At 35.0% G+C, this 27,137-nt stretch overlaps 1 protein-coding gene across 4 annotated transcripts in view; it reads left to right on the forward strand.

Moving 5' to 3' along the window:
* Window positions 1–27,137, forward strand: part of PIBF1 (progesterone immunomodulatory binding factor 1) — a 321,204-nt gene that overhangs the window by 58,962 nt on the left and 235,105 nt on the right. For all 4 annotated transcript variants that reach the window (XM_069066780.1, XM_069066782.1, XM_069066781.1 and 1 more), the window contains exon 10: window positions 17,541–17,639. In XM_069066780.1, coding sequence (XP_068922881.1) covers window positions 17,541–17,639 — 99 coding nt within the window. The remainder of the gene's footprint in view (window positions 1–17,540; window positions 17,640–27,137) is intronic.

Here is a 27,137-nt window from a genome sequence, read left to right on the forward strand (position 1 = left end):
TGGCTATTGTATCACACTCTTGATGCAATGTTGATCTTGAATCATGAACTCGCATTCTTTTTCAAATGAGCTATCTAACCACATCTCTGCTATCTTAAAAGTTGAGTTTTTGAAACCCAAATACTTTATATTTATCCCTCTTAAATCTTATCTCATTATAATCACCTCAGTATTATAGCCCATCAGGAGTTTTTGGGATCCTAACACTACCAACCAAACTACCCTTCCAAGATTTGATGATTATTCTACCTTTGACTTTATTAATGTCACTGATTAAAAAAAAAGCTAAATAATACAGACCCAAGCCAAGACTTTGTCTGTCTTTGTGTGTTGATGTCACCCTACCAAATTACCCCTTCTTGGGCCGACCATTCAGTTCCAAACATGTGGGGCAGCAAGGTGGCGCAGTCGAAAGAGAACTGGTGCTGGATTAAGGAAGACCTAAATTCATATCTGTCCTCAGATACTCACTAGCTGTGCGACACTGGAAAAGTCACTCAGTATTGTTTGCCTCACTTTCCTCATCTGTAAAATGAGCTAGAGAAGAAAATGGCAAGTCACCACAATATCTTTGTCAAGAAAAACCTAGATGTTGGGACAGCTAGGTAGTGCAGTGAATAGAGCACCGGCCCTGGATTCAGGAGGACCTGAATTCAGATCTGGCCTCAGATGCTTGACACTTAACTAGCTGTGTGACATTGGACAAGTCAGTTAAGTCACCCATTGCCTTGCCTTCCTCCCTCCCCACCCAAACAAAAATACACACACACACACAAGAAAACCCCAGATGTGATCATGAAGACTTGGACATGACTAAAAACAACTGAGCAGCATCATTATAGCCTGCATAGGTCCATCTTTTCCACAAAAATAGCACGAGATCCTTTCATCAATTTCTTTGCTAAAATCCAGGTAACTATATCTATAGCATTCCCCTTATCTCTGAGTCTAGGAACACTATCAGAAAATAACTGAGGTTAACCTAACATAATCTGGTTTTGATAAAGCTGTATTTGTTCCTTTTTCTAAGAGAAAGAACCTGGTTCACTTTATTTTTTTAATATTTACTAACCATCCCTTTTATTATATGTTCTAGAATTTTGTAAGTAATAGAAATCAAGTTCACTCATAGGGTGCATACTAGTCTATTCCTTTAAAAAATAATTTGCAACATTTGCTCTTCTTCTATCCTGCAATACTTCTCATAATTACTATGATCTTTCAAAAATCATTAACAGTGCATAAACAGTCATATCTGCCACATCTTTGCAATACACTAGGACCTGTAGGTTTTAACTTGTTCCATTTTATTTTACATATGTTTTATTGACATCTTTTGGTTTCGTATCATCATTTCTGGATAAATCCTACTCCCTGCCCCCAAATCAAACCCTTCTTTGTAACAAAGAAATACACAGCAAAAACAACAGATATAGTCACCTGTCTTACAGTGTTCTCCCAAAGTCGTCCCCTACTCTTCCTCCAAGAGAAGGGAACTATATTTCATTATCTGTTGAATTCATGTGGAGCATCTCAAACAGTTGTATTAACATTATTTTGCCTTAGTTTTTGAGTTTTATGAAACTTAGAGAAATAATACAACTGATTTGTTATGCTGTCATTTTGTTTCCAACATTTTGATTCTGTCACTTTAGTCCAACTAAAATGAACATCGTTTAAAAGTAGGCTACTTATTTTATAGAATCATTTGTGACCATAAAAGGCACTTCTGAAAATGAGCATTATTTGTGTCTATATGTGAATATGCCTATTATTCAATAAACAAATTAATTATCTACATGGGTCTACATTAGAGAACTATCAGAAAAGAGGTTTAGTAAATTTTCTTGGGATTATACTTTGTCAGTGCCTGAGTTTGCTGATAAAATGGAGGAATACTTTTATTTCTATGGAGAAGAGGATAGATATTGTGATTACAAAACAAGATGAAATGTTGAGATCTTAGGGAAGTGGAACCACAGATTAGGCATTATTATTACTGTAAGAACACAAACTACATATTGCAAACAAAAATATGACAGAAGAATAATATGTGAATATAGGTAAATATAGATCAACAAATATGTTTGTCAAAAGGCTGTATAATGTTGTAACTTCACAGAATGTGGAATCCCATTTTTAAGTAGTTTTATAATTGGTCTGTCAGGTTAGGAAGTAGAAAAGGATACAAAGAGGGTGCTTTTAAGTAGAATAATTAGTGTCACTCTAGTAATTTTTTTCCTTTTTTTCCCACCATATTAACAAAAGCTATCTTGACCACAAATTATATCACTTTCCAAGTGCCCAAGAAAAAGCTTTAGCACTTCTTACAGAAACTTGATGTGATGTAAAACAGCTTTAAATCTAAGTTTATTTGTGGAGGTTAGGTGAAAAGATATAATGCATTACAATTGAAGATATTTTGTATATTACTGGAACCAATTTTCAGAATTTCCATTCGTCATTTTAAAAGTGCATTTCTTCGTTTTTTGCCAAAAAGTCTTTTTCTTGTTCATATCTCACCAGATATCTTTATAATTTTTTTAAAAGCCTTTTTATGGAAAAACTTTTAAGTAGCTCTTCTTTGTCATCTCAGTAAATTAAATTACTTTTGAAGGGTATGCCTTTATAAGTAACTCTTTACTTTTCCATTTTTTGAATATAGCAATAGGTAACATAATTTACCTGCCTACCTATAAATAGGTATGTTCCATTCATATTAGTCGATGATTATCTACTTGAACGGCCATAGACTTTATAGGAACTCTTTTCATAGCAGGTTCTGCTGCTTGGTATTTTCTCTTCTCTGTCCTTTTCCATTGCACATACCATACTATCTAGGATTCTCCCTCCAGTCCTAATCCATTATTCCCAGGAGATTGGATTTGAAAATTGAAAAGCTCAGATGGCAGTCCTCTCTCTACTAACATTGCCTCTGTTTAAGCCTTGGTTTAGTATTTAGTCTCTCCAGTCCCTCTTGTCTTATCTAACAACACCCTTCCCACTTACTCTTTATGTGTCCCCATTATCACCTGTTTGTATCTTTAGTTTTCTGTGGGAGTCAGTGTGAAAAACTAGAAAAAGAGAATGGAGCAGCATTGAAAAGAGCCTTTCTCTTTCTGTTGCTAGTAATTATACCCCATTGAAGTGGGTAGAAGCTGTGAGACTAAGTTCTATTTTCCAAGTGGCAACAAGAGTCTTATTTTGAATAGCCAAGTTGTATTAGTGGAAGGAGGAATCAAGACATTACAAAACAGATCCAAAAGAATGGAAAAAAAAGACAATGTGATATGTCTCATTGGAAAAACCACTGACCTAGAAAATAGATCCAGGAGAGATCATTTAAAAATTATTGGACTACCTGAAAGCCATGACCAAAAAAAAAAAAAAGCCTAGACATCATCTTTCAAGAAATTATCAAGGAAAACTGCCCTGATATTCTAGAATCCAAGGGTAAAATAGAAATTGAAAGAATCCACCTATCGTCTCTTGAAAAAGATCCCAGAAAGAAAACTCCTAGGAATATTATAGCCAAATTCCAGAGTTCCCAGGTTAAGGAGAAAATATTGCAAGCAGTCAGGAAGAAATAATTTGAGTATTGTGGAAACACAATCAGGATAGCACAAGTTCTAACAGCTTGTACATTAAGGGATCACAGGGCTTGGAATATGCTGTTCTGGAGAAATCTAAAACTCAAAGTTTTAAAAACAAATGTTAAACAATTGTTGTTATGTGCAGCTGGGAAATAAGATATACAGGAAATGGGGTAAAGAAATCCATCTTACCCTACAATAAAGTAAGGACTAGTGGGCTACGGGAAGGGGCAAAGGGCATAGAAGAGAGGGAAGACTGGGAAAAGGGGTAATCAGTATGCTTGCTGTCTTGGGATGTGGGGTAAGGGAGAGATGGAGAGAAAATTTGGAACTCAAATTCTTGTGGAAATGAATTTTAAAAACTAAAAATAAATAAATCCTAAATAAGTAAATGAATCAGGGGGTGAAGGTGTTTAGCAATGATTTGAGTGAATACTGACCCACAGAGGACTTTGAACCTGGGTTAGCTTTTCTGGGAGCCCCGTGTGGGGAAGAGAGGAGGAATTAATATTTTTACCAGACTTTAATTTACTTGAGAGAAAAGGTGTCAATGGATAGAGGATGGGATATGGTGTCAGGCAGACCTAGATTCAGATCCTAACAGACCTTTGTTTTAACCTGTGTGACTAGGGATGGTTATATCATTTCTGTGAGTTCCAATTTCTTCATCTGTAACATGGTGATAATAATAGCACTGATTTCACAAGGTTGTTGTATGGATCAAATGAAATAATATTTATAAAGTGTTTTGCAAACTTTAAATTATTATCATTAAGGGAAGACATCATATCTTAAATTTATATCTGCTTCCAATGCTTATTAAATGTTTTGTGGAATCAATGAATTTCTTAATATGATATTTATTTTATAGTTAGTTATAGGTGTCAGCTAAATATGAGAAAGTTGTGAGCTTATTTTCCTGTGTGAACAATGTTCTCTTATATAATCTCTATTAAATCTTATCCATCCAAGTAAAAGATCAGTGAAGATATTTGTTGATATCTCTTTCAATAAAATTCTCATTGGGCTTGTCATTGTGGCCCAACAAGGCTGTAATTTTGGCAAAAACAAAACAAGCCCACTAGTTTCACATAAAAAAAAGAGAAGACTATATATATATATAATATATAATTAATTATAGTAATATAATATAATAATATCTTAACATTATAGGATAATAGATTTTATACCTAGAAAGGAGCTTAAGGATAATTTCCAACTCTCTCATTTTATAAAAGAGAAAATTGAGACCCAGGGAGAAGTGAATTCCTTAAGTTGATAAAAAGTAGCAAAAGCTGGGAATTCAAACCAGATCTTATGATTCCAAACCCAGAACTCTTCTCACAACACTGCGGCTTTGTAAAGTCGGGTTACTGGACGAAATGTTGGCTAAGGTCTCTCCCAAATCTTAATACCTGGTTTTATGATCAGTTATGGAGTTATTCAGATGGGTACGTAAGCTATGGTAAAGTATTCATTTTTAAATGTATATAATATCCACTTCATTGCTTGTCTGTATTTTCTGTTAGTGTAGTGCACAAACATAGGCACATGTACTGGGTGTGTGCCAGTAGTTCCTAAGTACACCCTGTCTTGAAAATTTCTGTTATTTTACTTCTCATTTTTAAACTTTATTTGTTAATTTGTTTTAAATTATGTTTTAATTTCTTTCTTTGAATAATAAAAAATTACAGTCCTTATGATTGAGTGTATAATAATCATTACATTTAAAAAATTCCCCAAACACACTTACTAATAAATTGTGTTGTGCATGCCTTCGTGTACATGTGTTTATTATCAAAAAACAAGACACTGTGGATACTCAAGTATTGTATTTTGATAAATTTGTAAAGCTGCCTTTGTAGCTTAATTCTCTCCTGAGAAAAAATGACCAAAACTATATTAATATTTTCAGTTGATTACATTAGAAAAGTCTGTATTTTTACCTAGCATTTTCACAGTTCTACTTAAACTAATGCAGTGCCCATCTACTACAGGCACACAAAAATGCCTTTTTGTCTTTTAAAGCCACTACTCTTTACATGAAAACCAACACCAAGGGCATATTAATCAGGAAGATTTGTCTAGTGTTTATTGTTCAGATGTTTTTATTTTTTTTCCATAACTAACATATATACTAAGTTCACAAAGTTATATTTTATATTGTAATTTGTTTCCCCTCTACAGCTTCTAAACTTCATGTACTTCTAGATTAATACTGAGTATTTTTCCTTTAAAAATTTACTTCATTATTATTTAGTATGTCTATGAATATATAGTCAAGTCACCACTTCTCTGAGTTTCAGTTTTATAAATACATTAGCTTAGATTATATCTAAGGCACTTTCCAGCTTTAAAATGTTATGGTTTCATTAATTTCCCAACTATCTTTTCCCACAAAATTTCTCCTCAGATGTCCTTATTAACATACTTGCCAGTTCTCAATTGTGAATACTAATTGAGGTTACCAATAGAGTGGATAATACCAAATTTTCCCTACCTTGTTGTAATCTTGAGTCATAGGTTTAGAGTCATTAGGAAAAGGGGCAGGAGTGGCTAGGTGGCTCAGTGAGTAAAGCACCAGCCCTGGAGTCAGGAGGACCTGAGTTCAAATCCAGCCTCAGACACAACACTTACTAGCTGTGTGACCTTGGGCAAGTCACTTAACCCCAATTGCCCTGCCTTTCCCCCCTCCAAAAAGAAAAAAAAAGGAAAAGGGACAGTATTTGGGAGACCTCTCTGGTAAGAATAGCAAATCTATTGAGATTTGCTCTCCAAATGGATAATTTCCCTCCCATATTTTTCATCAGAAGACAAACATAATCTTTTTTATTCCCAAAAAATCCCCACTAGTTTTACATAAAGAAAAAGAAAGAGAAGACTAGTTTGGTTGGCTGCTGCTATGAAAGGAACTTAACTAAGTTAGTTATATCTTATGTCCTTTTCCACCTACATGGTATGGGCCCTCATCAACTCTCACTGATGCCACTCCAAGAGCTGTCTAATTTGTTTCTCTGCTTCATCCTGTTCTCTCTATAATTGAATTTCCACACAACCACCAAATTGACATTCCTCGAGGACAAATTTGACTACATCACTCCCCTGCTTAAGGAGTTCAAGTGACTTTCTATCATTTTCAACATAAAGCACAAGCTCCTCTATTTGGCTTTTTCATAGTCATAGACATTTCATAGATTTCATAGTCTGATCCTAGCCTTTTATTGTTTTTTCTCCCCATTTTTTAATTTTATGAACTTTATAGGCATCAATGTGACCATTCCCATATATAAAGAAGAATGAAAAAAGAGTTGCCTGTGAAACTCTGAATCTTTATTGTATAGAGCTTGGTTTTTTAGGTAGACAGTAAATTTAACATGGTAATTCTAATATCCTATTTCTTTTTTTTTTTCCTGTTTTCTGTGTATTTTATACATTTCATTAACATTCTTTCATTCTTCTTTTCTTGCTGTCACTATTATTCTCCCTCCCCCTCCTTATACTTCCTCCCACACCTGCAACAAACTAATAAAAGTATATGTCTTATGACAAAGAAGTATAATTAAACAAAACAAATCTATGCATGGGTTGTGTCAAGAAACGTATTTCTTATTCTGCATTTTAAGAGTTGGAAGGTAGGATTTTTTCATTCTTATAGCTCCAGTATCTAGTACAGTATCTGGCACATAGTAGGCACTTAATAAATATTTGTTGATGATTGGTCTTCTGGAGCTGCAGTTGATCATTACATTGATTAGAGTTCTTAAGTCTTTCAAAATTGTTTTCCTTTACAGTGTGAAAGTTACTGTTTAAATTGTGTTCCTGTTTTTATTTTACTGTGCATCAATGTTAATGAAAATTTTCCCAGATTTTCTCTCTTTTTGGGGGTTGTTTTTTGGAGGGCAATTGGGGTTAAGTGACTTGCCCAAGGTCACACGGCTAGTTTTTGTGTTAAGTGTCTGAGGCTGGATTTGAACTCAGGTCCTTCTGACTCCAGGGCCAGTCCTCTATTCACTGCACCACCTAGATCCCCCCCCCCAATTTCTCAGAATCTATTCCTTTCATTGTTTCTTCACTGTATTTGTACTTTGTTTTGATTGCTCAGATTTTCAGTGATGATGACATCATACGCTTTCGACTTATTTAATGTGGCCTCACCAAGGAAGTTCCTCAACAGTAAAATGAGGATAATAATAGCACCTATCTCACAGGGTTATTGTGAGGATCAAATGAGATAATCATTGTAAAGCACTTATTACAGTGCCTTGCGCATAGTAGACACTTACTTTCCCAGTGCAGACTCCTGGCCTCAACTGGATTCTGGCCATCTTTTTTTCTCCAGATCTTAACTGAGTGACTTAATTCTTTTATGCTTTATTTGATTTTTACTGGGAATTGTTTGGGAGGCCTGGGTTCCTATCTGTCCTTCATGTATTAACCACACATATTAGGAGAGGCACTAATAAATGAGTGGTCAGCCCATCTCTGTTGCCTTTGGTGCTGATGGTTGGAGGATGGCTTAGTCCTAGAAGTTAGTAGCTATAAGCCAGCTGCAGTGACCAGCAGCACCATTGGTGGAGAAAGAGCTATTCACAGACTCTGTATTCCATCCAGAGTGGCCTTTCCGCTGGTAGAGGGCACAAGCCTCTATCTCCTTTCTCCCAACTCCTACAATTACCTTGTATTTTATTCTCTTTGTTGCACTCCTTCAATAGAGTGTAAACTCTTCAATGGAAGTACTGTCATTTTTGTCTTTGTATCCCTAGTACCAAGCACCATGCAGAGATTAATGGATAGTACTGTGGCTTTTTTGTTGTTGTTATTTATCCTTGTTGTTTTTTCTGACTTTTCATGACCTCATTGGCATTTTCTTGGCAAAGATACTAAAGTAATTTGCCATTTCCTTCTCCAGCTTATTTTACAGATAAGGAAACTGAGGAAAACAGGGTTAAGTGACTTGCCCAGGGTCACACAACTCCTAAGTATCTGAGGCAAGATTTGAACTTCACAAAGATGAGTCTTCCTGACTCCAGGCCTAGCACTCTAATCTACTATGCCACATAGCATCTGTTGGCAAGTCTCAGATTAATGAGCTGTTTTCCATTGCCACTCTGATTTCCTCCTATGGATAAGAATTTTGAAAAAACCCATACCAGTTTTCTGCATTTTAAGTCTCACATTTGATAGTTGATTTGGTCTGTCAGTAACAGAAGACTCATTTCAGAATTCCTAGAAGTAGAAAGTTCATTAAATCATTTAAATAATTTATTGTCTTATAAATTTTTGTCGAAAAGTATAATTAGTCTTCATTCTAAACTTGTAGATACTTCAATATGTACCTGTTCAAATATCCTGTATTAGGTTCTTTTTAAAAAGTTTTTTAAAAGGAATTTTTTAGACATTTTAGCATCAGCATATTTTAACTTGTGTGTTAAATAATTTTTTTACTGTTTATTAATTTATACTATTAACTAAATAAACCTCAAATCCCCTTTTAGAGCTGATATAAAATTTTGTTTTTTAAAGTTACCTTTTCTTTCCTTCATCCATAGTGCATCATTATATTTTTAATTTGAAACCCTTGACAATATTCTGTGCCCACACTTTATAATTCTGATATATCTAATTTTTCTATTTATTTTTCTTTATGTCTTTATACCTTTTGTTAACCTTCAAATCCATTTATCTCTTTTAAGTCACTTTTATCTGCTTTCAGATCCCAAATGCATCTTGTTAATGATCTTTGCAGCTGTGGTGTTTTGTTGACAAATTATTTCAGACCCTCTAGGTATTGAAATTCTCTCTTGCCTTCAAAGAGAAAAGTCAAATGGCCAGACACTCAACATATAGTGATGGTTCCTTTACTTTTAACTTTGTGGAAATTTCTCCCCAGCAATTCATTCTCTTCCACATATTTTTAAATGTTAACCTGACTTTTGTCTTAGCAGTTTGTAAAATTTAAGGGAGAGAGAGAAAGAATGAGTTGCCTTTGACAAAATAAGATTATCTGGAGCCCTTTGAGACATTCTGCCATCAGTGGGACCCTATAGACCTTTATATGAAATACTGACTTGTTTTTTTTTATGTAACCTTTTTCTGTCAATATAATGGCAAGTTAATATATGCCACCATTATCCATTATTATTTCTAAAAGTTTCTGCCATTGCATACAGGTTTCTTTCCTTAATTCATAAGGGGTCTTATTCTCTGCTTTTTTAATTGTTTACTGCATCTAGGCAGTTGGTTATATGTTTTTGTTTTGGGAGTTTATTTTTGCTCTTTTTGAAGCTTATCTTGCTTAAATTTATTTTGGCCATAGTACTCTTTGTTTCAGATATTGGTTCTTTCTGTTTTCTTAGAAGTGGAGCAGGGAATGGTGTTTGGCCCAAGGTGATAAACGATCCTGTATTTTTTACTGCATTGAGTATTGCTGTCACTCGATGGCAATTAACCTGTTCAAGGTACTCTTGTATTAAAAAAATATTTGTAGAGTATGGAGTCTCTTTTTAAGAAATAAAAATTAAAAGTATACTTTTTTAAATCAGTTCATTGACTGAACATATCTAGATCATTTAGAAAAGGAGTAATATAAAAATGTTTAGTTTGTTCTAAAATTGCTACTAATATGTAAAATGTAATGGGGTGGCTTTAATAAGAAATCAATATAATCAGCATTATAATTCAAATAATGACATTTTACATTATCCATTAAAAATGCTCTTCTAGTGTAGAGAATAGTTTAATAGGTGTTTACTTTAGTACTTAAAGGCTCTGTGGTTTTACTGGTGTAGTACTCCTCCTGCCGATGGAAACTGTGACCCCTAGATGCCAAAGCAAATATCCTTCATGAATTCTTGTGTTTAAAAAAATATCACGTAGGGACCAACCTTCTGGTTATCCTGGGCCTCTGACCATAGCTAGGCTTGTGCTTAGAAGACAGGCAAACAGTCTGTTACTTGTCCACTTTTCTCATGCTCAGAGTCTTTGCAGCTTTATGAAAATTTTCAGAGCTTGCCCCTTCTCCCTGCCTTCCCCCTTTAAAAAAGTTTTACTTATGTACTGCATTTTTATACAATAGATGTTTCTCAATTCATTCCCTTTCCTGTTGAGCCTTCCTTTGTAAGGAAACAAAAGCAAAAATTATGTCAGATAAAATAGAAATATGCTGAAAGGCTTGATTTGATTTGATGGGAATGGCAATATGGTGTAGTGTAGAAAGCTCTAAATTCTGTTCCTGGCATAGTCGCTAATAAGCTCCATGTCCTTGGGCAAATCACTTCTTTGTAAGCTTAAGTTTCCTCATCTTCTAAAATGAAGGAGTTCAGATTATATGATCCTTCAGTTCTCTTTGAATTCTAAATTTTTGGAGCTGCTAGAGTCTAGCACTAAAATATAAGATGTCTTACTGAATGAGAAGTATTTAAAGGATTTTTGTGGAAGATGGATCAGGGTGCTCTGTTGGCCCCCCAAGGGCAAGACTTAAAACAATAAATGGAAGTTTTACAGAGGTAGATTTAAACTTGATATAAGGAAAAACAGACCTAACAACTTGAGCCTTACAGAAGGAGAATAGATTGACTCTGTTAGTAACATTTTCTTCTTCACTAGAGGCTAAACAACTCCTTACTGGGCAAACCCCTATTTTTGTTTTAATATGGATTTAGATAGATGGATTTCTGCTCTGAAATTTTGTGGGAATACAAACTATAATTTTCTTTGCATTAAAAGAGTTAGCATAGTACCTGACATATACTAGTGCTTAGTAAATTCTTGGTCATTGATTATTTAAATTGATTAACTTAAGCAAAATGAACAACAAAGCAACTTTTTCTAATTATATACAATATTCTGCTCCTGTAGGTCTCCACTTCTCTAAAGACACATATTGGTTATGTACTTACAGCAAGTCAGTGCCCTGAGGCAACTCTCTAAGACTGTATCTGAGTAGTAGCCTCAGATAAACTGAGACCTGGGAAATGCCTTAATTTAGGAAAACCAAGGTCACCCATTGCATCCTGGGCCATCAGGATGATGGTCTTGACTTTTGTCTTGCCACTGACTTTGTTGACTCTGGAAGAGAGAGTAAAGCTGATGACTTTTCACAGTTCTGCTCCTCTCATATCCTGTCCACTTGCAGATTGAGATATCATCCTCATGATGTCATTGATCCCCTTCAAGAACAAAGGAGGCACAACAACAAGAGGTGCCAGCCTACTCAGTGGATGGAGCTTCTTCACTGGGAGTTCCCCACAGTGATGAAATCAAAGGTCCATCCTCCCACCCCCAATAAGTGAAAATGTTCTCTTTCATGTTAGATTAAAGACAAGATGGTATATGTGTAGCATAAAAAGAACAAGATATTCTGTTGTGTGACCATGGAAAAGACACCTCATCTCTCAAGGCCTTGATCACATCTCTAAAAGTGATAGTATACTATTTGCTTTAGACTCATCCTCATCATTATTATTACCCTACATTGTTGTTATCTATTTATTATTTGTTACCTTTTATCTTTGTTATTATCTACATCATCATGTTTTGAGGAAAGTGCTTGATAAGCATAAAACATTATAGAACTGTTATTTTTAGCAATAGTATGTGACGGCATTATGGAACCATCTCAAGAATCCAAAGTGACAGTAACCCAAAATCAATGGAAAAAGATTCCTGGGACTTATAAGTAGGCTATAGGATATTGCCAACAATATACATATTTAAGAAGTAGCATAAGAGACCTCATTAAGGAGCAAGGGGATTTTGAACATGGATCATATTGATATTTGATCTGGCCTTTGAAGGAAGATAAATATATGAATACTGTAGATGAAGATTAGAAATTAATGAAGGATAGGAATGAGGGAGGAATAATTTATTACATATACATGGGCAAATGAACCAAAGTAGGAGAAACTTGTCTGAAGGATAGAGCCTGTGCATTAAGGGAAGTAGTAGGGTAATATCCCAGTCTCATGGTTCCACATCTGGCACAATGGACCACTCAGAGCTTAAGGGTCAAGATAATGCAGTTTCCAGAATAAAAGTATATCCATCAATCTTCAGGTAAAAATAGTCTACAAGGAGATAAAAGGAGTTCACAAGTAAGTTCCCTGGCACATCAGGAGGAGCTCCCCTGAGAGTCCTAGAGCTATTTCTATTTACTCCTTTCCCAGAGTAGTCACAGGTGGGTCCTAGGTCAGTCCTCCTGGAGCGAAGTTAATTCAAACTGCCCTCAGTCTTCTCCACAGAATCTAGCCCAGTTGATGTGGGGATTCATTTAAGCTGTCCTGTTTCCACAAGTATTCTGCCCCATTACAGGTGAAAAATAAGACAGGAAGGCTAGATTAGAGCCAGATTGGGGGGGGGGGGGACTTGAATTCCAGACTGAGTGTGTATTTTATTGAGTAGTCTTTGGGAAAGATTTTTAAGCCATGGCAGTGATGGAACTCAGGACAGTATATTAGGAAAATAATCTTGTCAGGGATATTATGAAGCACGAATTAGAGAGGGAAGAATATGAGACCACATAAGACATTCCTGAATTCTAGGCAAGAAGTAATGAGGGCTTGAGCAAGAATGCTGGCTGTGAAAGTACAATTAGAGTATGGGTGTACACATGTTTGTTGAGATATCAATGGGATTTGCCCTATTCATTTAGTCAGTTGCTTAGGGAGAAGGTAGAGTCTAAGGAGTCTCAAAGATTTTGAACTCAGGAAAATAAAGAGTACTTACAGGGAAAGATATGTTTAGTTTTAAACATTCTAAATTAAGGTCCTGACAGGACAACTAGTTGGAGATTTCCTGCAGATATTTGGAGATAGGGAACTGGACTTGAGGAAAAAGATCTGGCCTAGAGTTACAGATTTGGGACACAAGGAGACAATTTAAACCATGAAAAACAGATGAAATGTCCAAGTGAAAGAATAAAGGGAGAAAGGATAAATTACTGAGACTCAATTTACTCGTCTATAAAATGAGGACTTTGGATTGCCATATGTAAATTTCTAACATCATGACACTATAATAGTTGTGTTGTATCCTGCTTTGGTTAAACTACATTTGAAGTATTATACTGAGTTTGAGGCACCACATTTTAGAAAGGACATTAACAAGCTGGACAGCATGCAGAGAAGGTTGGACAGTATTATGAAAGGATTTGAGTCCATTCCACATGATATTGGAGGAAAGAACTTGGGTGGGGGGAGGTAGTTAGTCTTGAGAAAGCTGAAAACATAATAGCCCTGAATTTCTACCTTCCTTTTAAAGCTCAAATTAAGTATCTCTTCCTCCTTGAAACTTTTTCCAATCTTCCTCCTCAATCCCCATTCTTTCCTTTGACCTCAGATAACATTTTGCTTACACCTCTCATGCACTTAAGTGTATTCTAATTATTTGTGTATACATCATATAATCCCACTAAACAAGGAAGCAGATATGGTATTTGGTCAAAACTCTATCTCTTGTGGTACCTTCTAGGGTACTCCAGAGTCAGGAGGAAATTAATAAGTATTTATTGTTTAGAATTGAATTGATAAAGGCAGGAGAATTTCCTAGAGGTGTAGCTATGATGATGCAATAAATAGCTTTTATTTAACACTTTAACAATTGCAAAGTCCTTTATCAGATTTGATCCTCACAAGAAGTCTGGAAGGCAGGTGCTGTTATTATCCCCATTTTACAGATGAGGAAGCTGAGAAATAGTTAAATGATTTGCCCAGGGTTAGGCAGTTAGTAAATGTCTGAGGCTGGATTTGAACTCAGCTGGATAGATGGCAGTATAAGAGTGGGAAGAATTTTTCATAAATAAATACCATGAGTTTGTTTTGAAGAAGGAAAGTTTGTGGAACAAGCAAATGGAAGTGGCCATAGTGATTAAATATTATGCCTACTACTCTGATTATCAATGTAAACTGTAGATTAAAGATTCTATTGGAGTAGAATAGCCTTATTGTGAAGCAGAATGGTGTAGTGGAAGGAATCAGGCTCTACTTCTTGGAGTTAGGACGTGTGGTTTCAAATCCCAATTCTAACAAATACAGCCTGTGTGACCATGAGGAAGTCACATAACCTCCTGAACCCCAATTCCTCCATCTTGAAATAGAGACAATAATATACTATCTACCTCACAAGGTTGTTGTTTTGAGAAAAGTACTTTGTAAATCTTAAAGTATTGTATAATTGTGACTTATATCATCATTGTTATCATCTGTAATGATAATGGCATATAAGATCTTCTCCACCCATTAATAGCCCTAATGGAAAAAGAGTGTTTGAGAGAGGGGGCAGGAACAGAGCAGAGAGAAAAGTGAGCAGAGCTGGCAGGGGGAGGAACTTGCCCAAAGGAACTTGCTTGTGGGGAGGCCTAACAAAAAGAATGCTTGGAATGTCCTCGCTCCCTCCATTGGTAATGAGTACCTTGCTATATCTTTCCTCCTGGTATCCTAATAGTCATGTGCCAAATAAATATTTTGGTTTTGCTTTGGGGGAAGAGAGTTTATTATATTTTGCCAATCTACCCTAGAAATATATATGCATATTCATAGCAGCTGCTATAGGTATCCTATTGGCATTATATATATCATTATTGATATTGTTTCTGTTACCCAAACACAGTGCTAACTGTAGGCAGAATTTCAAATGATGAAAAAATTTTTAAGATCATAGGATTTCAGGCAGAAATTCCTCATTTTACAGATCAGGGTGCTGAGGCCCAACATTTACTACTCCATTCATAGCCAGAAGGGAGCCTAGAGATCATCTGGTCTAATTCCCTCACTTTGAAGATTAGGAAACTGAGGTGTAGAAAGGCTGAGTGTTTTGCTGTGAGCTCACACAGGTAGTTAAGTGGCTGGTACAGAATTTGAAACCAGGTCTTCTGCCTCTCTTCTGAACAACATATTTTTGGATTCTGCTCTCTAAGCCATTCTGCCATCCTCTCAGGTTGTTGTGTTTGTCCTTCATTCTTGAAGACAGGACCGTGACATCAGGGAAACGGTGACATGACTTGCAGTTGACTTTGATTTGAGTGAGGGAGGACTGTGCTGGGTCATCAGCCTCACTTTCTCCTCTAGCTCATGATTGTAACTATTAATTTTTTAGTTCTCCCTTTCCTGTCTTCTTATTCTTTTCCCTCTTTTCTTGCTGGCTCCCTCTTTACAAAGAATAAAGTGGTAAAAGAGGAGCCTGCCAATTGAAATTATCTTTTGTTTCATCCTTTTTAAAATTGTATCCCCAGTTTTTAGGACATAGTAGGCACTTTAATACTTTCCCTATTTTACTATGGGTTTAATTTCTTTCAACACGAAAATCATTCTTTCTATAAATGTAAGTGCATTCAATCCTCCTTTGTACAATACTGATGAAAATGAGTTTCCTTTACACTCTTTCCATCATGTTTGTATATTATATGAGATAGTAAGTTTCTTGCCCTTCCTCTTCCTTTCTTCCCTGATGTATTACTGTTCCTTTCATTCTTCTAACAGCATCAAAATAGAACCTAACCATCTTTCCCAGGCCACCTATTCATCTTATTTAACTCCTTCTGTGATCCTTAAAGGTATAAGAATTTTGAAGAGACATTTATTTCCTCTCCCATTATCCTGAAGCTCCTTATCAGTTCACAAATATACTTACTTTTCTAGCTTTCTCTTGGCTCTTGTGTTTGTATTTCAAAGCACCTGATGGTTCTGACCTTTTTTCATCAGAAATGCTTGAAAAATCTTTTTTTTTTCCCTTTAGGTTTTAGCTCTTCTTTACTGCATAAGATATCCTTTTTTATAAGCTTTTATCGTTTGCTTTTTGGAATATTGTTTTTCACAGTCTCCTCTTCTTTATAGCTACAGATACGAGATCTTGTGTGATGCTTACTGTAGTTTTATTATCTTGACTATGGTTCCTCAATATTTGAACTCTTTCTGACTGCTTATGGTATTTTTTATTTGATATTTTCCCCCCAGGAATTTGACTATGATATTACTAAAACTTTTCAGAAGGCGACTTTATGGAATCTTATTTTTTTTCTTGCCTTCTGGTTCTAGTAGATATGGGCAGTTTTTGTTTGTGATTATTTTGGAAATACCTTATATTATATGCAGGCTTTCTCTTTGTTCCTAATTTTCAGGATCTTAGATTATCTTTCCTTGACCTCTTTCTAGGACAGTTATTTTTAATAGTAGATAATTCACATTTTCTTCTGTTTTTCCCAACTTTTTATTTGTTTTATGTTTCTTGTCTCATGAAATTATTGCATTGTTTGATTTATTTTGATTTTTAGAGTCAGTTTCTTAGGTAAGATTTACTACCTTCTGTTCTAAACTAATAATTCTTCTAAGTCTTTTTTTCCAAAGTTTTCATTTCATTTATGAACTCTCGCTTCATTTCTTCCAGATACTCTTGTATTCCTTGTGACCAATCCATTTTCTTTTCTAAAGCTCTGCTCACATTTGTTATGGTATCACTCTTTTCTTCTGGATTATCCTCAGTGTTGAGTGAATTCTGTTTACTATTCAGTTCTTGGTTTGAGATTTAGTGCCAGGATCAGGCTTTATTCCTTCTACACTTTAGGGCAGAGTGATAATTCTATAAGTTGAAAGTCTATATCCTCTTACCTCAAATTCAGTATGCCTTCTACCATACACACAATACCCCTAATAATTAATACTTAGCATTATTAACATCTTACTTCTGCCTTTAACACAGTAATGATAACTCACATGTGTATTGCATTTTTAAGATTTAACAGGCTATTATAGTTCAGATTAATAAAAATCTTTTAAATTGGATATAAAACCTAATGGGTCCTTTCTAAAGATTGATCACAGATGGATTACAACACTGTGTCTTAGTTCCAATCAGTACACTAAGAAATTTTAATCTTTGTTTTGTTGTACACTCGGGATTGAAGTATTAAATAGCTGTAATAGAAATCATGACTGAAGATTTTTTTTACTCTAGGAATCTACGAGAAGCAAGGGATAATGCCCTGGCGGAAAAAGAAAGAGCGATTATGGCCGAAAAGGACGCCTTGGAAAAACGCGAGCAGCTCTCTGAGCAGTGAGTACCTCGGAGAGAGCTGTGAGCGTCCTCCGCTCTCTCAGGTTTTTATGTTCACTGAAGGAAAATTATTTTAGCTCTTATTTCATCTGAACACTCTTAAAGGAATTTTGATGGTAAAAAAGAAGATACCACTATTCATACCCTGAGTTTTTGATGCTTTGCACTTTGAGTAAAGTAGCTATGTTGGTAGTGGTCATAACAAGGTTATCTGCTCAACCACAACAAGTAAGCATGGACTACTTGCTATGTGGGAGGCATTATGCTTCGTCTCAGAATCTTGTAATGCTTAAACAGATCGTGAAATTAAACTCACTGATTCATGACGTATTAGAACTTAACCCTTCTGTCTGTCTAATTTCATTAGATATTTGAGCCATACTTAAAACTGTACATATATTGTCTTGTAAGACAATATATACATGTATTGTCTTGTAGAAGTCTGTTGTCCACCTCAGAATAAGTATTGCATATTATAAATGGCTTGGATGAGTCTTTAATAATTTACCACATAATTTTCTTTGTTTAGAATATTTTTCCAAATTACATCTAAAGACATTTTTTAACATTCAGTTTTTTGAAATTTTGAGTTCCAAATTTTCTCCCTTCCCCGCATAATTTTCAAGAGAAATTTTGAGACATGAAATATTACAAAAGATTTTGTGATGTAATAAAGCGTGTTCCTAAATAAAGGAATCAAACAAATACCTTCTTTTTAAATATAGTTATAAATAATATACCAGATAGTTTGTATTTTTCTTTTTCCTGCTCTTAACATATACATTTTAAGTATTTGATATAATAAATTCTATCTAGACAGTCTTCTTGGTTTATGTTTGTTTCAGAATATTATTTATTTTTGGTTTAGTACTAAAATCAGATTATTTGCTACAGAAATCTTAAGAGAAAATCCAAACATGACTAATGAGGAAATATGTTTTGTAGGATTTCATATATACAATGGTTATCATTTCTTGCCTTCTCGATGACTAAGGGAAGGGTTGGAGAGAGGGAGGGAACTTGGATCTGAAAATAAAAAAAGAAAATCCAGGTTTTAAGAAATCAACCATTGTTCATGCTCAGACAGGATTTCATAGGTTCTCAAACTCATTACTTCATTTTTCAGACCTTAGGAGAAGAGAGTGGAAACTGTGACTTTGATTAACTCTTTTATTGTTATACTAGTCTGTTATTCAGCATTCTCTTAATCAGAATTTTCTTTACTGACCCTTACACATGACAATAATACAGTGGCAATTGATACAGGTAATGATTAGCTTGAGGCACTACAAGGTACTGCTGGGCTTTCTGTCCCCAGCTTCCCAGGAATGCCTGCATGTGAGAAGCTGTAGTAACTGACACTTACGCCACAAAGATAGATTGGTATATACATTCTCACTCTTCTGGTTCCAGCCTTTGCAATTCTTCACTGACCATCAAGGTTGACCTCTCTTGTCCATTGTGTTTGTCCTGCTTAATTTCGTTTCCCCTTTTCAGCTTACAAGTCCCTTTTTTAAGGTCAAAATCCATGTCCCACTGGGTAGTTTGCCCTCAGATAACATCTAGAATACTGAATAACATACTGTCATATTGCTCCCTGCCTAGGAAGAAGCCCTGACCCCCTCTTCCCTTGCTATATTCCATGCCTTGTCCGAGTTCCAAAAGGTAGATTACCTATAATAATTCTATTAATCAGAATATCTGGTTAACCAGAATATCCTGTTTCATTAAAGAGATGAATAAAAGAGGGTTCATTTATTATTGAAGCTCTTTAATGACACAGTATGAGAGGCAGCATGTGGTAGTGGCTAGAGAGCTGGCCCTGCGGAATGAGGATGCTTTAAGTTTCCAGTACCATCTTTAATGTGGACTGGTTCTTTAACATATCATGGTGAGTCATTTAACTTTTCAGTCAGTCAATAAACATTGATTAAGTGCCTACTACATGCCATTTACTATGCTAAGTGCTGGAAATAGAAAAAAAAGGCAAAAGAGAGTCACTCAAGAAGTTTACAGTTTAATGGGGAAGACTTGTAAACGACTACATACAAACAGTATACAGGATAAATAGGAAGTAATCAACAGGAAGGAAACACTAGAATTAAGAGAAATTGGAAAAGACTTCCTGCAAAAGGTAGAATTTTAGCTGGAACTTGAAGGAAGTCGGGAGATGGGGGGAGAACATTCCAGGCATGAGGGACAGCTAGTAAATATGCCTGGTGTCAGGAAATTGAATGTCCTGATCAAGGAACAGGAAGGAGGCCAGCATCACTGTAGTAGAATACATGGTTTATTATAAGAAGACTGGAAGGATAGGTTAGGGAGGCTTTGAAAGCCAAGCAGTATATTTTGTGTTTGATCCAGGAGACATAAAGAGTCACTGGAGTTTATTGAGTAGAGGGACAGTGACACAGTCAAACCTGCACTACAACAAAATTTCATTGATGTCTTAGTGGAGCTTGGATTGGAGTTAGGAGAGATTTGTGTCAGGAGGATTATAAAGACCAGGCTATTTTAATAGTCCAGGGTTTAGGAGATGAAGGCCTATACCAGGGTAGTAGCAATGTCAAAGCAGAGAAAGGGTTATATTCAAGACATATTACAAAGGTAAAATCGACAGGCCCTGGCAACAAACAACAAGGGGGTGGTGGGTAATGAGAGAGTACTTGAAGATAGCCTCAGGAAGATTGGGGGGTGGGGAGGAGTAGTGGTGCCCTCAACAGTAATAAAGAAGTTTGAAAGAGGGGAGTGTTTAAGGGGGGGAAATAATTCAGTTTTAGATATGTTGACTAAAATGTCTATCAGACATCTAGTTCTAGGCAGCTTGAGATGTAAGACAGGAAGTCAGTTGAGGTAGGGCTGAATAAAAATCTGAGAATCATCAGCATAGAGATAATAATTCAATCCATGGGAGTTGATGAGGTCACCAAGCAAGATAGAAGAGAAAGAGAGCTCTGTAGGACATCCACAGTTGCCTCTAAGACTCCAAGTTGCAGAGCAGTTAGTTATTGATCTTCTTTGGAAAAAGGTTAGAGATAATTTCCTACCAAATCACAGGTCTCTCCCTTCCCACCCCCTGTCCTCACACACTTCCTCAAATATTTCCATAAATAAAATATTGATTATACAGAGAACAGCCTCCTGTCACCTGCAAGTATTCAGAATAGCTTTAAAATCAAAAGTAAATAAGAGGAAAGTGAATAATGAAGCTGGGAAACAAACCTACTGATTATTTGTTGACCCATAGGACAAGAATGCTGGTTATTTTTGTATTTCATGGATCTCTTTATTGTTTTCACTATGTTTTCTTTAAAACAAATGCAGTGATTTAAGACTATAATTTTTCTGATCCAGATATTGATTTAAAAATATATAACTACATGTTTTTAAAAGTAGCGAAAACATTCAATTCATTAAGATTTGATTTGGACAGTTATCTAAAGGCCTCCCTTTTTTTAGACATAGGATACATGGTAATATTTGAGCGTATGTGTATTGCATGTATATATGAGGATATGATTATTTCCATAGAGAAATATGATTAAAACAGAAAAAAAAAATTGTGTTCTTAGTACATTGAGTTGTATCATGATAAATTCTAAATACTAGCTTCTTTTGCTATTAAAATCTAAAAATATGCTTCAAATGTTGAAAAACATTTAGCACACTGATGGCCCTGAATTATGTCTTTGAAAATAAATTTCTGGGGTGGCTAGGTGGCACAGTGAGTAGAGAGCCAGCCCTGGAGTCAGGAGGATCTGAGTTCGAATCCGGCCTCAAACACTTGACATACTTACTAGCCGTGTGAATTTGGGCAAGTCACTTAACCCCAACTGCCCTCCAAAAAGAAAAAAAAAAGAAAAGAAATTTCCTATTTATTCTTAAACTTAAGTTCATGTGCTTCATGGTTCTTATATAACAGCTAATGAGAGAATATTGCACTTGATATTGTACCTTTTTTCTCAAGCAATTTTAGAATACTTTATGTTGTTTCTTTCATGTCTTACATTTTCTGTCTAGTCCTCATAACTTCTCTGGTAAATAACATATTTTATACTCATTTATAAGAAAGGAAACTGGGGGGTCAGAAAAAAGTAATTTTTCCCTGGCCATTCATTGAGGTAGTTCAAATGCTTGGCTTAGAAAAATTTCAGTTCTGTGCTTTATTCCAGTACTGGGCCACTTTAGACAAACCTGTAGTGTCTGTGTTTTTAATATTCTTTTACTCTATTTGCCACTTATCTGGCACTGATTTAATGTTGAGCTGCTAGTAACTGGGTAAACTATTTTTTCCTCCTGTTTTTAAAGGATAGTATTAATGCAATAAAGGATATTGAGATTTGCACATTTTATCATAGTAAATGATAGGCACCCAGTGTTTGTGTGTTGCCATAGTGGTGCTGCCTTATCAGTCACCCATGGCTCAGTTGAATTCTTCTTCCTAGCTCTTATATTTGCACTACTCCTAACTTCCCCAATCCCCTCTAGCAGTTACATTTCTTTTGAACTGCCCTTGATAGCTTTCAGAGTTGGACAAACGTCTGCAGCCTTTCTGATCTAAAGGGTCTAAGTTCAGGTACTTTCTGAGCTCTATATTTCATTTACAAAGAGGACAAAAGCAGGTCTAAAACCATCTTTAGGTATTTGGTCACAGATGTTTCTACTATCTATGGAATATATAGTACCAGTTGTGATCCTGGTTTGTGCCTCTGACTTCCTGTTCTCTGCTTAGTTTTGCTGGATAAATAAATATGACTCTTTTTTGAGGAAGATGAGTCTAACTTTCCCTCCTTTTCCAAACGAATAATATAAAAGAACTTGTGTTTGGGGGTTTTTTGTTAACCAGAAAATTTATCCCATTTTAAAGCTTAAAATTGAAGGTAAACAAAACTTCCAAAGAGTTCTTCCTCCAACCCCTGATAGCCTAGCAGGGACAAACAGAGGTGAAAGTGAGTAGGTAACATGGAAGACATTCTCTCCCTCCCTCATCTTAACCCCCACTCCCTGCTCTCCACAGGGAAAAAAGTAGAGGAGGAGGGTACACCATCTGTCTTCCTAGCTTACACTTAATCATCAATGTAGATTTTCCCCAACCTAAACCACAGACTACACTCAAAATGTCCACAGCCAAGGGTCATTGTTCCACTCAGACTTACCCAAGCTCTGGCAGCTCCATAACCTATGACTTCCTTCTCACAAGATCCCTCAAAGTCAAGGCAGACTTTTAGGGCAGAAACTTAAGAAAGGAAAGGCAGTCCCTTCTTCCAACTCTCTTTGAGCAAATTCATGTTTAGAGAATTATTAAAATTGACATTGCATTGAGTGTCAATCCCTTTAATGAAAAAACCATCTGGCATTTTCATGCAAGAATTTCCTCAGTTGGCACCTAAGTTAATCATATAGCATGAACTTTACTGAAGGAGGAAAATCTAATAATGTCAAAGGATTTAGAGCTGGTAAGGACCTTAGAGACATCCTATAAAATATGCATGTGAAATATTTGCAATGGTAACTGTCTAAATCAATTCATAAACAACCCCATGAGCTAGGTAGTACAAATGTCAAGTGCTACTAACTACTATGAAATCTTCCCCAAAATCCTCTAGTTTTTAGTGTTCTCCTACCTCACCCATATGTGCATGTTGTTTGTTTTTTTTTATGTGTGTTATATTTGCTTCTCTGTGTGTTGTTTCCTTCCTCCTTTACCCATGTCTAAAACAGAACGTAAAGTCCTTGAGGTCAGAGACTATTCTGTTTTTGTCTTTGTATCACCAGGGGCTTCATTGTGCTTGGCAGTAACAATTCTTATCTGAATCAAAATCATCATGAGAGGAATTGCTACATGTAAGAATTAATCTTAATGGTCATTTTGTTATGTTACTTTCAAAACATCTTCACCTTTACTATATTTTATCATAATATTTCTTTGAGAAAATTAAGGTATATGTATTTTTTGAATGAGAAAGCTAAAATTCAAATGACTTTTACAGAGTTACATAGCTAGCAAATAATGGCGGAGTTGGATGTAAATCTAAATTCCTTTTACCTTGTAGCCTAGTTCTGAATTCAGAGTGATTGGTTTATAACCTCAATGAAATTAGCGACTGTGCTTCATTATGCTTTACATGAAATATAGGGCTTTGCATATAGAAAATACTAAAAAAAAATAATTTTTGAATTGGATGAAATTTTCTTCCAAGATACCTATGCAGAAGAAACCGTGTAAGCATTTCCATAATAGAGACAACAATTAAAGCAATTGTCCGTAGTTGTATTTCACTTTGTTCTTTTATCAGCAAGTTTATGTAGAATTCCTCATTCATTGCTCATGTAAGGTTCTGATCTAGTAGTTTTTTCTTACAGGGGTACAGACAATTCCTTATCCCAGCTTTCAGTATAACAAATGTGTAATTATTTGATTTCAGAAAGGACCAAAGAGACAAGGAAACATAGATCAATGCAAATAGTGCTGGGGAAGGGGAGTTGTGGTGTTCAAGTTACTTATCATTCTGATCAGTAGAATTTTTTGTATTCAAAAGAAAGGCCATTATGTTTTTACAGATATGTTTAAAGATAGTATCTGAGACAATTAGGGTCATAAGTGATTATGTTTTCTATCCGTGTACTTAAAACTGTACTGTTTAATAGTTTATAGATATCTAATGATCAAGCAGCCTTCTTTTTAGATGTCTTATTTGTTGCTTTAGAGGGAAATTTTTCATTGATTTAAATTTGGTAATTATACCCATGTCCTATAAAAAGATACATATAAAATATTTGCAGTGGCAGCTGCCTAAATCAACTCATAAAACTTCAGTTAAAAGTAAGATATTTTCCATGATTATTTTAAAATATGATGTTTACTGGAAGGGAATTCCAGTGAATTACCACAGATGAAGTGTGAGTATATTTCTCCCACTTGTAAATGAGCTCTTATTTCCTCCAGTGTATATTCTGGTCCACAATGAGTCATTTTGAACATGTTTCAGTTTAACTCCTAAAACATTTTTAAACTTGGCAGGCATATTTAGATGAATGTTACTTCCAGTTTTAGAGACTGCTTCTAAATTATACTTCAGTCACCATGAAAAGTCCTTTCAGAAAGAGAGAAACAGAGGGTTGATTGGAGGTGTATTTGATAGAGGGTAAAGGTGACCTGCCAGAAAATAGTTACTTTCCAATGAAAATGGAATAATATAACTTTGGAGATTTTTTTTGTCTTTGTATAATATTTCTAATTTGACCTTCTATGAATGTTTCTTAAATTATAATTATGATGTTAGTTGAAAGAATTTTAGATTTAAGTATTACTTATGTTCCTCAGATTTCAGAGCAATGTCTTCTGTTTCTTTCATCCTGACATGGTGCTATTCAGAAACTCAACTTAGTGGGCTTTTTTCCAATGAAAAATAAAGTAGGGGTTGAAAGGAGAAACAGTAGCAGTGACACAGAGGACCATTTTGACGGGGGCATGGCAGTACGTACAAGAAAGGAGAGAATGGTATTCACAGAGGAAGAGAATCATATCTGCTGACCATTTCTTCTCACACTATACCAGGCTGCCTTCTTATGAGTATGTACAAGCATAATACTTGCAACACTATATAATGCAAAACATGTAATTTTTTTCAGCTACTTAAGATAATTTTTAAACATTTTTAAGTTTTCAATTCTAAATTCTATCCCCTACCTGAGACAGTAAGTGATATATCGTTTATACCTATGCAATTATGTAAAACATTTCCATATTAAATCATTTTATACAAGATTACTCAAATAAAAGAAAAAAAGAATTAAAGTGAAAAACAGTATGCTTCACTCTGTATTCAGTCAATATCAGTTCTTTTTCTAGAGGTGGATAGTATGTTTTTTGATTTGTCCTTTGGGATTATTTTGGATCATTGTATTGCTGAGAATAGCTAAGTCATTCTCAGTTCTTCATTGAATAATCTTGCTGTTACTGTGTACAACATTTTCCAAGTTCTGCTCATTTCACTATGTATCACTTCATTTAAGTCTTTCCAGGTTTTTCTGAAATCATCCTGGTTGTCATTTCTTCTAGCACAATGATATTCTATTACAATCATATACCATAGCTTGTTTAGCCATTCCCTAATTGATGGGTATCCTTTGATTTCCAATTTTTTGCTATCAGAAAAGAGCTGCTTTAAATATTTTTGTACAAATAGGTCTTTTCACTTTTTTTTTCATATCTTTAGGATATAGACCAAGCAGTGGTATTGCTGGATCAGAGGGTATGCACAGTTTTGATGGCCCTTTGGGCATAGTTCCAAATTGCTTTCCAGAATGGTTAGATAAGTGCACAGCTCCACCAACAGTACATTGGTGTCTCAGTTTTCCAACATCCGAAATTTTCCCTTTTTGTCATATTCACCACTCTTAATAGGGGTGAGGTAGTATCTCAGAGCTGTTTTAATTTGCATTTCTCTGATCAATAGTGATTTAGAGCATTTTTTCATATGATTATAGATAGCTTTGATTTCTTCATCTAAAAACTGCCTGTTCATATCCTTTGACTATTTGTCATTTGGGGAATGACTTGTATTTTTATAAATTTGACTCAGCTCTCTATCTATTTGAGAAATGAAGCCATAATCAGAAATACTTGTTGCAAAATTTTCTTCCCAGTTTTCTACTTTCCTTATAATTTTGATTGCATTGGTTTTGTTTGTGCAAAAACTTTTTAACTTTACATAATCAAAATTTTCTATTTTACATTTTATAATGCTCTCTATATCTTCTTTGGTCCTAAATTCTTCTGTTATCCATAAATCTGACAGATAAATCTATTCCATGTTCTCTTAATTTATTTATATCACCCTTTATGTATAAATTATGTACCCATTTTGACCTTATCTTGGAACACAGTGTGAGATATTGGTCTATACCTAGTTTCTGCCATTCTGTTTCCCAGTTTTCCCAACAGTTTTTATCAAATAATGAGTTTTTGTTTCAGAACCTTGCATCTTTGGGTTAATCATATACTAGATTATTATGGACATTTACTATACTGTCATTTGTTTTTCTTAGCCAATACCAGATTGTTTTGACAATTACCACTTTATAATACAGTTTGAGATCTGGTACAGCTAGTCTACTGTCTTTCACATTTTTTTTTCATTGATTCCTTTGATATCTTGAACTCTTGTTCTTCCAGATGAATTTTATCATTTTTTTCTAGATCTATAAAATAATTTTTTTATAGTTTGATTGGTATGGCACTAACTAAATAAACTTTTTTGGGTAGAATTGTCATAATTGTCAATTATGATATTGGCTCTGTTTCCCCATGAACATTAATATTTTTCCAGTTGTTTAAATCTGACTTTATTTGCGTGAAAAGTGTTTTGTAGTTGTGTTCATATAATTCCTGAATTTGTCTTGGTTGTTTATATTGTCTACAATTTTTAAAAATGCAATTTCTCATTCTGTTTCTTGTTGCTGGACCTTGTTGGTAAAATGTAGAAATGCTGATAA

This window comes from Petaurus breviceps, unplaced genomic scaffold (genome assembly GCF_028583685.1).
Source record: "Petaurus breviceps papuanus isolate PSGF00001 unplaced genomic scaffold, PetGlider_PUasm1.0 90730, whole genome shotgun sequence".
NCBI classification, from domain to species: domain Eukaryota; kingdom Metazoa; phylum Chordata; class Mammalia; order Diprotodontia; family Petauridae; genus Petaurus; species Petaurus breviceps.